This window comes from Pezoporus wallicus, unplaced genomic scaffold (assembly GCF_028554395.1).
Source record: "Pezoporus wallicus isolate ANWC-B61680 ecotype Strahan unplaced genomic scaffold, APGP_CSIRO_Pwel_v1 contig_7113, whole genome shotgun sequence".
NCBI classification, from domain to species: Eukaryota; Metazoa; Chordata; class Aves; order Psittaciformes; family Psittacidae; genus Pezoporus; species Pezoporus wallicus.
In genome coordinates, this window is record NW_026642076.1 from 232,653 (window position 1) to 248,173 (window position 15,521).

Here is a 15,521-nt window from a genome sequence, read left to right on the forward strand (position 1 = left end):
GTCCATGTCAGCAACGAAGATGTTAAAGGAGACCGGACTCAATACCGATCCCTGAGGGACACCACTCGTGATTACTTGCAAAGTGGTCATTAGGGGTGACTGGTACAGTTGAGAAGATCCTGTTTAAGGAGACTGTCTGTGGAGTGGAAGCACTTACAGTATTTGAGCATAGGGAAGTCTGCTCTGTCTTACTGCAATGGAGAGATTTCAGTGGTTTTTAAGCTAGAGGAGGGAATGATACAATAAATCTGAGAGTACAATGTGGTAACTTCAGAAGAGTTGGTGAAAGGCTGTTCCTGGGTATATCATGTGGTTCCAAGAGGGCACCTGTATCTAACAGGCCATGGGAATTGTGTTCTTAGGTCCAGCCTTTCGGCAGACTTCTTGTGTTTTAATGTGTATCCTCTGGTGTTTTTTTCAGAGGTTGTCTTGTAAATTCCCTGAAAATTATCAAGTGCAGGAAGTTATGGTATATTTAGGATTTACTTTTTTTAGAAAAATGTCTTTATAAAATACTAAATGGCATTCCACTTAATCAAGGTATAGTATATAGCATGCTTATAACTTTCTACCGTTTAATGTACTTTATTGTCTTTCATTACTTTTATTACTCCTGCTTATACTGCTTCTTTTAGCTGACCAGTATGTCGTGGTTTTAATGCAGAATTAATATTGAAGTATATTTCTGGAGAAGAGCAGTAAAGATATAGTAGTAGAATTACTATCTGGGATTTATCAAACTTTGATTTGAAATTCAAAACTGAGAAAAATCTTTTTTTTTTTTAATCATGTATTAAGAGCTATGGATTATTACTTGCTTCATAGGGTAATTCTTTAATGGTTCATCTGTGCTGTCCAAACACATGTTTATGGTGAGCTAGTATATCTGGTAGATCAGTGTGGAGGCAGAAGATGGATCATAGACAGTGAATATTTAAAATCATAAGGCACAAAATGAAATCCAGTACAGATCACCTTAATTTCCTTTTAGAGTGGAAAAACCTTTTAGAAAATGAAACATAATTTACAAAGCTGATGATGTTAAGGAGGTGTCTGGCATTTACTTGAACAAATTGCTGTGGTTTATTGTCTGACAGAATGTGTGAGGATGTAATTACCAAATTATTTTAATATCTTAAACCTTAATGTGTTTGCTGTAGCATTGGGCTTAAATAATGCCCAAGATGCTCTGTGCTTCCTCCAAAGTGCTGCCAGGTGGTCTGAGTAGTTAATTTAAGCTCTGCTAGCATGTCTTTTACTTGCTTTTTTCATGCTGATTTTTAGGTGAGTTGAGGTGGTTTTCAATTCTTCTTTTGTAGCTTTTACAAAGGCAAGCAACAGCAAAAAAAAGTTAAAGCAGAGGCAGTTTCCCTTCTGGCTAAGGGAGCTGGAAGGTGCTAGAATAGTCATCCACAGGGGAGGAACCCTGTAAAGTCTGTCTAGCTCTTATAGCCAAATCATAGCAAGTACTGTGGTGGAGAGCTCTTAAGAAACCCTGAGTTCAGGGCAATAGGGTTTCTGAATGCTTGAATCAGACTTTTCTGTCTTGGAGGTGAAAGAATAGCTTCAGGTGTTCCTTTCATAACCTACGTAACTTTGAATGTCTTGTGTTTATAGGCTTTAAGGAATGTTTTTACATGTACAGAACAGGTACTTGTATATGCATACAGTATGTGAATGGCAGGAATGTAACAACAGTGAAGAAGTTTGACATTACTTTCTAAAAACTCTTCTTGCGACTTCCACAGAGAATCTAAAAGTGGAAAGAATTGCTTCATTCAGGATATCTTGCACCTTTTTATTTTGGGGGTTTGTTACTTTCTTTTGTAGAGCCTTTGGACTGAAACCTGAGTTTAGATTTGTGTGCAGAGGTATCTGAGACTTTGTGGTGCTAACTTAGATGTGTATTATTAACTACAGATTAGATATCAGATAATCAACATATGCTTCTTCTGAATGTCCTCCTCTGTGCAGTTTGAGTAATATTACACACAAAAAAAATAAATTACTGCAATATATAAAATGCAAACTGCCACATTATGTATGGGATAAATAACTTGTTTCCATTAAGTTAATATCTCTTTCTATGTTGAATATACTTGTTCCCAAAAGCTGGTAGTTTAGTTTGCTGAACCTCTTTGTTTTCAGGCTGCTTAAAACATGTTTAGAAAACAAGAATGATTGCTTTAAAGCAACAGTATGTATCTGTCTGCAGGAGGAGAAGATGAAGCAAAGATTGATGATGTACAGTCACTGGGGTCTGGTGCTGGAGAATACGAGCCCATCAGTGATGATGAACTGGATGAAATTCTGGCAGGTGATGCTGAAAAGCGGGAAGATCAACAGGAAGATGAGAAGATGCCTGGTAAAAGTATAGCAAAACCCCTTTTTATTATTTAAATTTAAATATAAATATTAGATACATTTGCATATAATGCAGTTGTGATATTGACAGTATTTCTAAATTAGGAATGCAATTTGTATACTCTTCAGCATTTCTTTGTTCTGTGATAGGTAAGTCTGCAAAGCAGAGAGGTTAAGTACTGGAGCTGTTTTGTGAAGTAATATTTAGCTTGTTTTATACAGTTAGAAGGGTAAGCTTTTTGGTTTTATAAAGATTTTTCCATTTATTTCATTTGTTTTGACCATTATTAGGAACTGATATTTTTATGAACAAATTTTATCCGTGCTTGAATGCTTCCCAAATGCACTGGGAAGCACATAGTTTTATAATTGTCTTGAGTTCAGTTGGGTCATCTGAGCTGTATCGTTGGTGTTTGTATTTTTTATGATGAGCATACTAGAAAAGCAGTCATATGGCTATTAAATAAATAGTATAACTTTCCTTTGGAAAAAAATATCTATCATCCAGAGTTGAAACATTAGCTTTTGAAGCATTTAATTTGGATCTGTCATAGCATGTTTAGTTTTACTGTGACTTCTGTGAACGAGTAGGTGATGTGTCCATATCTGCTGGCAAAGCAGGGTCTGAGCAGCCTTCCACAAAGGATTTGCAATAAAAATAAAGAAGAATATTAGGGGTGGGATTTTTTTTAATCCAAGAAGCTATATATTTGTATGCTCCTTTTTTTACCTAAGTGAATTTTGACACTTGTACCTGAAGTGTCCAAGGATCTGGCTTTGAGAACTGCAGAACAATGCCTATCTGATATGCTTTGCTTTTAGGAGAGGGGGCTATGCAACACGTCACATTAATCAGCTTTGGTAAGGGATGATGGTGTGATAACTCTGTCAGTGTTTTTGCAGATCCTGTGGATGTTATAGATGTAGATTGGTCCAGCCTTATGCCAAAGCAGCTGAAAGAACCACGTGAGCCTGGAGCTGCACTCCTAAAATTCACACCAGGTGCTGTTATGTTGAGAGTTGGCATTTCCAAACGTCTGGCAGGACCAGAACTCTTCACCAAAATTAAAGAAACTTGCCAGAGAGCATTAGAAAAGCCTAAAGGTAATTGTTTCTGTAGGGGTTAAACTGCCTTTTGTACTTTGTGAAAATCTTTCTGAAGTGTGCATTAATTAATAAATCTCGGATAAGTAGAGAGGACAAAAAAAAAGCAACCCAACCCTGGCTTCTCCCAGCCCTGTTATTCTCCATGAATGTCACTGCTTGCTTGAGCCATTTAAATTGTGTAACTAATAGTCCTGGGCTGTTGCTACAAACATTTTCAATGCATCATAGGTAGCATAATTTGAGATGCGTACTTGGTATTAGTAAGTACTGTAAATGTCCCACTGAAATGTTTTCAGTTCTTTTTATGCAGTATTAGTTTTCTTCTAGTTTAAAAAAAAAAAATCTCTGCTGTTATGCTTAAGAATAGTGATAATAGAAGGTTCTCCAGCACTGCCTCTGAGCTGTCTTAAATGTACTCAGATTCAGCTGGACTTTGCTTTGGAGAGGAAGGGGGATTGAAGCGCCTCCAATGGTTTCCCTTTGGTGTGTACAGTTTCTCACACATCAAAGTTGCTATGTGTGGAACTGCCAGTAAGGTCTCAAGTGCAGGCATTTCCTGTGAAATCTGCTGGTTCAGGGTTCCCTTCTATAGTGATTACACAGCCACAGCATGTATATTCTAAACAAAGGCACAAATATGGTGTCCTGAAAAGCGAATGAATTTGAGCTAGATGTTTAGTTTGCATTACAGTGGAAATACAGTGTTTTCACTTTGGATTGGTGATATAATTTGTTTCCCGGTTTTATTCTTGAGTTTGGTGGTCCCTTCGTTGTTCTAATTGTGGATACAAAGTTTCTGGTAGTAGACTGAAATGAAGAAAAAGGGGAAATGATAGCTTTTTAATTATTATTCTTTGGAAACAAAAATCTGTGGTATGTGATGGAATTGAGCTTTACAGCTGACATCCTCTGTTATATGCAGTTGTTTCCTCTAAGGGTATAGACATGCTTACTTTCCAGATATGCTCAGCATCTGGCACTATGCACTCTGCAAGCTGTCAGTGTTACCTCTGAAGTGGCCTTTTTGTTTCTTGTCACTTATTTGTGATGTTGATTGTCCATTGAGTTTGTCTGGATGACTTCAGTGCAATTCTTTTTAACCTGCCCTTGATTTCCTGTAACTTTCTTGTTTCTTTTCACCTTGTCTAAAAACTAGTCTTGCTCAGCTTCATCCAAATTCTCCAGGTGTTTTAAAAATGCATCTTTGTTCTGTTCTGTGTGCATACTGCCAAACAATTTTTGCTGTTAGCTGCTTTATGTTGCCCAGTTTTGATGCTGACTCTAGTAAGGTATTAGATTCTCTGATAAACACCCAATGGTTTACTATACAGTGGTGGCTGTGTTGGACTCAGCAGCATACACTACCATTTTTAGAGGTATTTTTTTCAATTGTATTATAATCTTCCTATTTATTGTAAAAGGGTTATAAATCAGTAAGCTGCAGCCCAGCCATGTGCACCCTTTTTTGTCTTTGCATTTCATAGAAACAGACCAGTTGCAGAACAAGACTCACCTCAGGATCTTTTGTTAAAGTGTTTAAAGTCTTCTAGCTGCACACTGCTTCTTCTGATAAATGTATTAAAGGACTAGTCCTGCCACTTTGAGTATTGTTAACAAATGTTTTAGATGAGCCAGTAGGAGGGGACAGCTCATTGGCATCTCTTGACTTGTTCTCCAGGTTCATTCGGCATCTGTAAAAGAATTATTCTACATAGGAGTATTTCACTTCTGCACAGCCATACAAAAGGCTTGTGTGGACACTAGTATGGTTATCTGATGTCTTGCAGAGAATGGAAACTTAGACCACTTTCTGATTAATGCTAGTAGTAAACTCCTTTTGTCACACACATCTGACCGTAAATGGTATCCCTTCTTCTGTCCCAGAGCTGTCATAGATTTTTAGGCCTCTCAGTGATTGCTGTCTGAACATTTATTTCCAGTGCTTGATCCTACATACAAACATACCTGTCCTTCCCTTTAAATGGTTGAGGATTTACTCAGGTTTTGTATAAACTTCAATATCCTTTTTTTCCCTGAACCTTAATATTGTTTAGAAGGCAGAAATACAAATAGTAAAACTTTAAGAAGTTTCATATTACTGGCTATTGGTATTCAGAGATACTGTGTATATGTTGATCTCTGCAAATATCAATTCTTTCTAGATACAGAAAACCTTTTTGAACATGAACTGGGGGCTTTGAACATGGCTGCACTTCTACGGAAAGAAGAGAGAGCTGGTCTTCTCAGTAATCTGGGCCCCTGCTGTAAAGCACTGTGCTTCCGAAGGGATTCTGCAATTCGTAAGCAGCTAATGAAGAATGAAAAGGCAAGTGCTTCATTTCCAGTGCTTGGTCAGAACACGGAAACACAGATTCCATTATGCAAAGCATTTCTCTAGGAACAATAATTTTTGTATTTGTTGTTCTGAAGTAAGCCTGGTCCTTTAAATAACGGAGAACAGACTTTTATTTAAAGAGGTTGTAGGGTGTTTATTTTTTACTTAAGTTGAGAATTTAATTTAAGATTGGCAGTAGACGTGGGTGCTGTTTCTTATTTGGGGGTTTCAATTCTGAAGATACCTTTTCTATATTCAGCGAATACATTCTAAAAATAACTTACTAAAATAAAATTTCATAGACAATTGTTGAGTAATTCTGCTTGTATTTTTATAAGAATTAAGGATTCTGCTCTTCCAAGTAAAAATTGAAAGAAAAAAATACTTTAGCCATTTTTGCACTACAGTAGATTTTATGATCTTGCATGCTAAATAGAAAAACCATTAATTCTCAGTCTTTTCTAGTGAATATGTATGGTTAAACCTCTAATTATTGAGAGTACTTGAGGTTAATATCTCAGTTTGCATGTTAAAAGCCATCATTTTCAGTTCTTTCCCTTTTTTATTTTTCATTTTTAATTTCAACAGGGAGCAACAAAACAAACTTACACAAATTCTGCAGCAATGGACAGTGACTTGTTACGGTTGAGTCTACGGTTGTTCAAACGGAAGGCTGTGTGCCAAGTTCCTGGGCAGGAAAAGACAGAAGATAGTAAAATTCCACAACCAGCTATCCAGCAAGAAGTGTGCGTGTCTTGAGCAAATGACCATGGTGGCACTTTCTAGTTGATTTCCCACTACCAGTGTTGGTACTGATGTTTAGAACCAGTTGGTTCAAAAGCAGATGTAGAAGATGGGAGAAAATACTCTGTATGTACACAGATAAGAATCATTGGGTTTGGATGTGAATAAAAGGGGTAAAAAATAAACAACTTCTGTGTGAAGTTCTCTGCAAGTTTTAGAATATTGAATCTTACGCTGTAACATAAATCTGTTTTATGGTGCATGCAGTGTAATAATGTGAAGATGTCTGGTTTTAGAGCAGTTTATAACACCGGCTAGTATTAAACTGAAGAAAACTGTTTGCATATCTCTTTCTTCATTATGAATGGGGTTTTCCACCACCACCCTGGTTCCTCAATGCACATACAAAATTTCTTAAATAGCTTGCTTCCTCAGAGTCTACTTCCACTTTCCAAATCCCTTTCTTATCACAGCAGATGATATCTGAACCCTGATAAAACTCTAGCTCTTTTCCATCTTTAGTTTAATTCCTGCTAATTTCTGGACACAAAAGTGTTGTCACTTAAGGCTCCCCTTCTTGTTGATGAAGGGAATTAGAAAAACTTCCAGGAAGTGATTTATGACCAGTTTTAGATGCATTTAAATGTATTTATGAGATTAACAGCATTTTGGAAATGCCTGCTACTTACAAGGAAAGGCTAGTGCATCTGGTTTATATACTATTAAGTATCTGGTAGATCGAACCCATGCAGCAACCTATGGGTATTTCATGTTTGATGAGTTTCAGGAGGTTTTGGATGTTAGCAGTAAAGGCAGTGAGCAAGGATGGTTTGCTGCATGTTAGAGATTTCAGGGTCCTGATTAGAGGTTTGTCAAGCCTGGGCTCAATTTTGTAAGAATTGTTTTCAGTTTGAGAAGTTAATATGTTCTGTGCAATTATACCTTACTGGTATAATCCATATATTAGTATGTAAATAAGCAACATAAATATATTACATATTTACATATTCTGTGGAGGCCTCCATGTGAAACTAAGTCTTCTAAAACTTCAGACTTAAGTTTCTGTAAACACCCCTCTACTTTTCCTGGGTTTAAAACTGTTGCTTTGAATTCTGCTCATAGAGGGTGGGAAAGAAACGCTCATTTAATCTTGATACTGGCCTGCTGCAAAGCAACTTGTTTTCGTTGTTCTCATTCAGGTTGAAAATTGGGTTACGAACCACTAAATTTTTTAGCAGTTGGTTTATATTAGTTTCTTATCCTTTTTCTCTGCTTGAAGCCAGCACATTGAGGTGGGAAGTTGACGGTGCAGTTTAACGGTAGGCTTATCTCGCATCTCTTGTGATTACTGACAGTTGTGTTGGCCTTCAAGCAAAGGCCTAATATGAGTATCAGTTCAAATACAAAGATTTTTTGCTATAATTCTTTCCTGTAACACCTAGTTACATAACTGTCAGTAAAATGTTCTTATAATACATTTCAGAAAGTGCTGTTAAGGAAAATGTGTGTGGGTTTCATTTATATTTTTGAAAGTGCCCCTACACTATATGTACATATATCAAATATAAATGACGTGAGAAATTTCTACCATTTATTTCATTCTTATCAAATTACATGATTCAGGCAAAACTTAAAATGTTCAACAAGTGAAAATCTTAAAGGGCTTAGTAGTATTTTTAATGTCACTGGTGATTTTATATATGCTTATAAAAAAAATAGTCTTAAACAGGCTAGTACTTTAACCTGAGTAAAAGTTAACAAACCTGTTCTATGCAGCATTTAAATGCACCTACCTTTTTTACAGCTGCAGTAACACTGCCTTTAAGCTGAAAGTGTTAGATCATTGCTTCCAATTATGTTAAAGCCCATTTTAATCTCTTTCTCTAAAAGACATAAAAATGTTTGATAGCTAGAAACAGCCTGTCAAAGGCTGCAGTACACAACATAGATTCACTGTGCGCCATTTAATTACACTGTGCTTGCCTTAAACACTCTTCCTGTAAAACCGTCAAGGTGTATATATGCACTTAGTTTGCAGAAGAATATTTCACACCACTCTAGAAAATACAAAATAAAGCAGGCTTGTTGCACTACTGTATCTTGTGAAGTGATAGCATCCCACTGAAGGTAAAAGCCAGTGCTGACCTGTACCATCATTGTTGGAATAAAACAAAAGAGATGCTGAAATTGCCTCTTACACATCACAGTATCACAGTATGTTAGAGATTGGAAGGGACCTCGAAAGATCATCTAGTCCAATCCCCCTGCCGGAGCAGGAACACCTAGATAATGTTACACAGGAATGCGTCCAGGCGGGTTTTGAATGTCTCCAGGGAAGGAGACTCCACAACCTCCCTGGGCAGCCTGTTCCAGTGTTCCGTCACCCTCACTGAGAAGAAGTTTCTTCTCAAGTTTAAGTGGAACCTCTTGTGTTCCAGTTTGTACCCATTACCCCTTGTCCTATCATTGTTTGCCACTGAGTAGAGCCTGGCTCCGTCCTCGTGACACTCCCCCTTTATATATTTATAGACACTTATAAGGTCACCCCTCAGTCTCCTCTTCTCCAAACTATAGAGACCCAGCTCCCTCAGTCTTTCCTCATAAGGGAGATGCTCCACTCCCTTAATCATCTTAGTTGCCCTGCGCTGGACTCTCTCCAGCAGCTCCCTGTCCTTCTTGAACTGAGGGGCCCAGAACTGGACACAATACTCCAGATGCGGTCTCACCAGGGCAGAGTAGAGGGGAAGGAGGACCTCTCTCGACCTACTAACCACCGCCCTTCTAATACACCCCAGGATGCCATTGGCCTTCTTAGCCACAAGGGCACAGTGTTGGCTCATGGTCATCCTGTCGTCCACTAGGACCCCCAGGTCCCTCTCCCCTACACTGCTCTCTAACAGGTCATTCCCCAACCTATACTGGAACCTGGGGTTGTTCCTGCCCAGATGCAGGACTCTACACTTTCCCTTGTTATATTTCATCAAGTTACTCCCTGCCCAACTCTCCAGCCTATCCAGGTCTCGCTGGATGGCAGCACAGCCTTCTGGCGTATCAGCCACTCCTCCCAGCTTAGTGTCATCAGCAAACTTGCTGATAGTACACTCAATTCCCTCATCTAAATCATTGATGAATATATTAAATAATACCGGTCCCAGTACTGACCCTTGAGGCACTCCACTAGTTACAGGCCTCCAACTAGACTCAGCCCCATAGACTACAACTCTCTGGCTTCTCTCCTTCAGCCAGTTCGCAGTCCACCTCACTACCTGATCATCCAGTCCACACTTCCTCATTTTAGCCGTGAGGATGCTGTGGGAGACCGTGTCAAATGCTTTGCTGAAGTCAAGGTAGACCACATCCACCGCTCTGCCATCATCCATCCACCGTGTTATTTCCTCATAAAAGGCTAAGAGATTGGTCAAACATGATTTCCCCCTGGTGAAGCCATGTTGACTGCCCCTCATAACCTTCTTATCCTTGATATGCCTTAAGATGGTACCAAGGATAAGGTGTTCCATCACTTTCCCAGGGATGGAGGTGAGGCTGACCGGTCTGTAGTTACCCGGGTCCTCCTTCTTGCCCTTTTTGAAGACTGGAGTGACATTTGCTTTCCTCCAGTCCTCAGGCACCTCTCCCGTTTCCCAAGACTTGGTAAAGATGATGGAGAGTGGTCTAGCAATGACTTCCGCCAGTTCCCTCAGCACCCGCGGGTGCATCCCATCTGGACCCATGGATTTATGGATGTCCAGATTGCTCAACTGGTCTCTAACCCATTCCTCATCGACTAAGGCAAACCGCTCCGTCGACCTGACTTCATCTAAGGTCTCAGGGGTACAGGGCTCTTCAGGACTGCCCGCAGCAGAGTAGACAGAGACAAAGAAGGCATTCAGTAACTCTGCCATCTCTTTATCTTCTGTCACCAGGGCACCCATCCCGTTCATCAGTGGGCCTACATTGCCTCTGGTGTTAGTTTTGTCTGCCATGTATTTAAAAAAGCTCTTTTTGCTGTCCTTGACCCTTCTTGCCAGGTTTAATTCTAAGGATGCCTTAGTCCTCCTAGCTGCCTTCCTACATCCTCTAGCAGCAGCCTTATATTCCTCCCAAGTGGCCAGCCCCTCCTTCCATGACCTGTAAACTCTCCTCTTCCACTTGAGCATACCCAGCAATTCCCTATTTAGCCACGCAGGTCTCTTGGCCCTCTTCCTTGACTTCCTACGTGTCGGGATGCTCCGATCTTGAGCACTGAAAAAGCAGTCCTTGAATGTCAACCAACTATCTTGGGCCCCTTTACCTTCAAGCAGCCCTGCCCATGGGATTTCCCCTAGCAATTGCTTGAAAAGGCCAAAGTTTGCCCTGCTAAAGTCCAGGGTTGCAATTCTACTTGGTATTCTACTAGTCCTGCCACACAAGATCCTGAACTCCACCATCTCGTGGTCGCTGCAACCAAGGCAGCCCTCAACCCTTACTGCTTCAACCAGAACATCTTTGTTTTGATTCAGTTTGCAGGAGTACATTGCAGCACTGGTAGGAAACATGCCTGTTCCTGTGGGAAGTGCTTAAGATTTTTTTTCCAAGCAATTCACCTCTCAGCTGGCAGGAATTACTGCACAGGTAGAGCCCAGCAAGTGTGAAATTCCTGTGTATGAGCATTTTGGTCTCTGTCATTGTGACAAAAAGCAGTGTTTAGTTTGCAGGGAATGTAAGTTACAATACTGTCATCAGGTAATTTTACAGTCAGAACAAGAGATTTGCTCTTACTGCAGTTTCAGAAAAAAGATGTGAAACTTGTCTGAATCAGAGAACTTGCTGTAGGACCTTCCATCCCTTTTCCTGTGTTGGTCATCACTTTTCAGATAGGGTCTGCCTGCCCTGTTAGCCTCTTCCATCTCTTCCTTTCTCTCCATTTCTCTCCTAGCTTGATTTTGTGTTGAAAAGAGTAGATGAAAGAATTTTAGTTCTCATTTTGCAAGACTTCAGCATGGCACATAAGAGCTTGTAAGGCAAGGGTGTGCAGACAGGGCTGAATGTGTGCCTCAGATGCCCTTGTGCGCTCTAGCTCCAAGTCTGAAAACGTGGAGAAGCATCTATCCCTGCTCTGTTTCTGCTTTTTAAGCTGTGGCAGCAACTTGAAAGCAGTCCCTGTACCAAAGTAGAGGTGTCAGCCATTTCTGCTGCTAAGCTCACGCTGTGCCTAGTTAGATGATAAATTAGTTTTAAGCTTCCCTGAGGAGCAGGCTGGAACGTGTTGCTGCAGAAGAAGCAGCTGCCACGTGTCCTGGTAAGATGAGGCAGGCCTTCACCCAGGTGAAACCCCATGCCCAGCTCTTACAGCTATAACAGATTCACAGATGGAGCAGATTTTTACATCCTTGACACAAATGGGACTATGACCTATATCTTGGGATATTGTGTTCATTATCACAAATAATACTTTAAGGCTATTGCTGCTTCAGCTAGTGGTATGAGATACTGATTTTTGACAGCAGGCCGTCTGCACAGCATACTCGTAAAGACAGTTTAGACAACTGTACTAAATTAAGACTGTTTGAATTGCCTTGACACAGTTGTGTTTTCCTGTTTCTGCTGTAGGAATGCCCTTCAGCAGAGAACAGGCTGGCTGGAGCTGCTCTGCCTGTACATGGCAGGGTACGGGATGCATGTTCAATTCAAGCAGTTGCTACGAGCTTAAAGAGTTCAGGAGCCTTCTTTGTTCAGCACTAACACTGGAAGTTAGTGCTTTTGAAAGAATCTTTATACAAAAAGTTGTTTCTACTGTACAGGTCTTCACCTTCATGCTAAGGGGAAGCCCAAGGAGATGGTACTAAATGCTTGTTCTTGGTACGCACGTTGTATAATAGGTAAGGTTTCCTGGGCTATGTGGGTGGCCAAGGGGTTTTGGATGCAGTTTCAGGAAACTGCTTAAGAACAACAGATGTAGTGTTGCTGATAAAAAACTCTAAATGAAGCCCTAAACGTGGAAGTAAAGCAGTGTGACCAAGCATAAAGATGCAAGGGATTTCCTAAACCAAACGGACATCCTAAGACTTTTGAAATTTGTCCCATCAAAATCAATAAAGACATCCAAACATGTTTGAGAGGCAGGTGCTAAAATAGCATTCAAAACCCAAATGAGTGATGTTTTTTTGAAGAAGATGATGTTTTTATAATGAACAGCCAATATCATTGCCTCTGCCCTGTCAGTAGGGATCAATAGATGAAAGAAGGAAGATAAGTCTGTTCTGGGAATGTTTAGTTTTTTGGTATCAGCTTTCACTGCCAGGGATGCACCTACCACAGACTTGCTTTTTCCCCTGGTAATGAAGTCAAGGTATCATCTTTAAAGACTGAAGTTTCAGAAGACATGCTGGAATGAACTGCTGTGGCACAAAGCAATATGCTGCTAGGTTTAAGTGTATGTTTGCATGTGCAAGGGGTTGTGTTGGTTGCAAACATGCAGTTCCTAAAAAGAGGGATGATTGAAGTGACAGGTATTGGATGGGGATTTTAAGAAAACTCACAGAGTTGTGGAGGGTGGCAATGCTTTTTCTCGTCTACTTCATGACTAAATTTGTTGTTTGAACATATGTGTATGAGAAGTGCTTAGGACACTGTGCAGAAGGACACTTGAGGAAGGGTGTAGTAGAAATGGGAGAGAATTAAGTAGCATAGGTTGTAATTGTCAGCCTGGGCGTGTGACCTCACACTTCATCCCAGGCAGTGTTCAAGGCCAGGTTGGATGGGGCCTTGAGCAACCTGGTCTGGTGGAAGGTGCCCCAGCCCATGGCAGGGGGATTGGAATTAGATGATCTTAAGGTCCCTTCCAACCCAAACCGTTCTGTGATTCTGTGAGCCAGGAGCTTGCTCATTAGGGTGATGGAAACAGATCTAGGAATTCTGAGGACACAGTGAAACAGCTCTGGAAACAAGCAGTGTAGCCCTAACATGGCTCCAGACGTTGTTTCCATCAGGGAGAGCAGTGGTTTTACTACTTGCTGTAGTACCTGCACATTCTTACCTGGTCTCCTCTGTTCTGCTCCCCTATGCTTGCAGCAGTTGGATTCAACCTGCAGGCATAGGAAGCTCTGTGAAAGTGAGGAGAAGCGTGGAGTGTAAATGCTGTCTCTGAAAAACTGGGGAAGTGAGAAATGGGGAGGAAAAACTGAAGGTCAGCAAAAGAGCCTAAGCTGCCGATATGTACCTTTAAGATGGATACTGAAAGCCCCCTGAGGACCTGAATAGGTGCGCACAAGGTTTACCTTCGAGTTGCAAAGGTGCTTTGTGTCAGTATGAAACCTTCACCTGCTTCTATCTCAGACATCATTACTGTGCCTGTGTCTTGCATGCTCACAGAAAATGTGTTAGTGAGAGGTTTCAGGGGATTTTGAATCATCTTGCACAAGGTTACTAGAAAAAATTAAGCTGTAGCAAGTGAAAGATAAGGAAATGACATGAATTAAAAATTAACTGGGTAACAGAAGGTAAAGCAGAGGATTAAATGATCACGTCTCATCACAAACAGCTCAGACTGTGTGACCTGCCTGTACAGTTGACTGAGAAGGAAGATGAGAAAATTTGCAAATCACAGTTAAAACAGGAGAAACACTCAAGGAGATGTATTTGCTACCATGTGGCCCATTCATTTAGCTCATTTAAAGCCCTTCCAGTCAGCATCAAGATGTCCAAATTGACTGTATTGGGTTTGCATGGTAAGGTTTTGGTAATGAGGAGCTGGAGAGGTGGCTTCTGTGAGAATCTGCTAGAAGCTTCCCCCATATCTGACAGTGGCAATACCAGCCATCTCCAAGAGGAATGTACCACTGGCCAAGGCTGAGCCAATCAGCAATAGTACCTCTGGGATAATGTATTGAAGAAGGGTGAAAAACCCTGTGCAACAGCAATTGCAGCTGGAGAGAGGCGTGAGAATGTGTGGTGTGAGAGAAACATCCTGCAGACACCAAGGTGCAATTAAGTAAGTAGTATCCGTGCCAGAAGGGAAACTGTAGTTCATGGCAAACTTCAATCTCATGTATAGCTGTGTGTAAAGCCAAAAATAGAAGAATACACAGAAAAGATGATGTATACAAAGGTAGAAACTAATGCAAGTAGGATCCTGATGCAAGAAAGGTTATTGCAAAATAGGTGAGAACTCACAGAAGGCACGGAAGGTATTGTATCAGAGTTATTAATCTTCTTGGGACCGTGTCCTTAGAAAGGAAAGGAGTAATAGGTATGATTAAAATATATGAAACAGGAGTAATATTAGGCATTATTAAAATATATGAAACAGTGGCCCAAAAGGAAGATGAAAGGTACTTTTTTCCTGCTGTTTGTGATGGAGTTTGTTTGTAATTCAGTAAAATTAAAGAGTGGCAAAATTGAGTAACGAAACTGAAATTTTTATTTTTCCTCACAGTTAGGCTGAGAGTTCAAGCTGCAGGGCATTGCAGAAGCTGAAATTTAGCACGATTTCCAAAAGGACTGAGTGTGCTGCAAGTATATATAGATGTTCCTGGGAGGTAAGCCAAGGCTGGGTCTATAAGAGCTAGTATGTATTTACATACAATGGGGAAGGCTCTCAGGCATTGTGAGCTCCTGGTACCCAGCAATTTGTTTCTGCATGGGGAAGCTGTCCCAGCTCCTGAAATAGGATGGCTGCCTGTTGGGAAAAGCCCCTGATCCAGCTGCCAAATCACATGGGCATTTGCATGGGCAACAATTCCGTTTGGGACAGGCCAGGTTCAGTCACACAGTTGTTCAGACTCAGACAATCATGTTCTTCTGCTTGGGAACCACCCTGAGCATGTTTGAGTCTTTCAGGATGTCATATGTGTGGGCTTAAACTGCACACCTCTTGGAGACTGTGAGACCTCCCAAGAAGACTATGTCAGGATATGTCTTAACTCTGGTTGAATTAGGAGAGCCTGTTTGATGGCTTTTGAGTTTTCTTTTGAGGTGTCTGGATAGGACCACT

The 15,521-nt window shown here is 40.6% G+C and overlaps 1 protein-coding gene across 3 annotated transcripts in view; it reads left to right on the top strand.

Annotated features, from left to right (window-relative positions):
* ZC3H13 (zinc finger CCCH-type containing 13) overlaps positions 1 to 6,738 on the top strand; it is a 46,577-nt gene extending 39,839 nt beyond the window's left edge. For 2 of the 3 annotated variants that reach the window (XM_057426935.1, XM_057426936.1), the window contains exons 17-20: positions 2,216 to 2,371; positions 3,268 to 3,468; positions 5,634 to 5,801; positions 6,399 to 6,738. In XM_057426935.1, coding sequence (XP_057282918.1) covers positions 2,216 to 2,371; positions 3,268 to 3,468; positions 5,634 to 5,801; positions 6,399 to 6,565 — 692 coding nt within the window. In that variant the 3' untranslated portion in view covers positions 6,566 to 6,738. The remainder of the gene's footprint in view (positions 1 to 2,215; positions 2,372 to 3,267; positions 3,469 to 5,633; positions 5,802 to 6,398) is intronic. The other variant, XM_057426937.1, reaches the window with a different exon arrangement.
* The last annotated feature ends 8,783 nt before the right edge of the window (positions 6,739 to 15,521 follow it).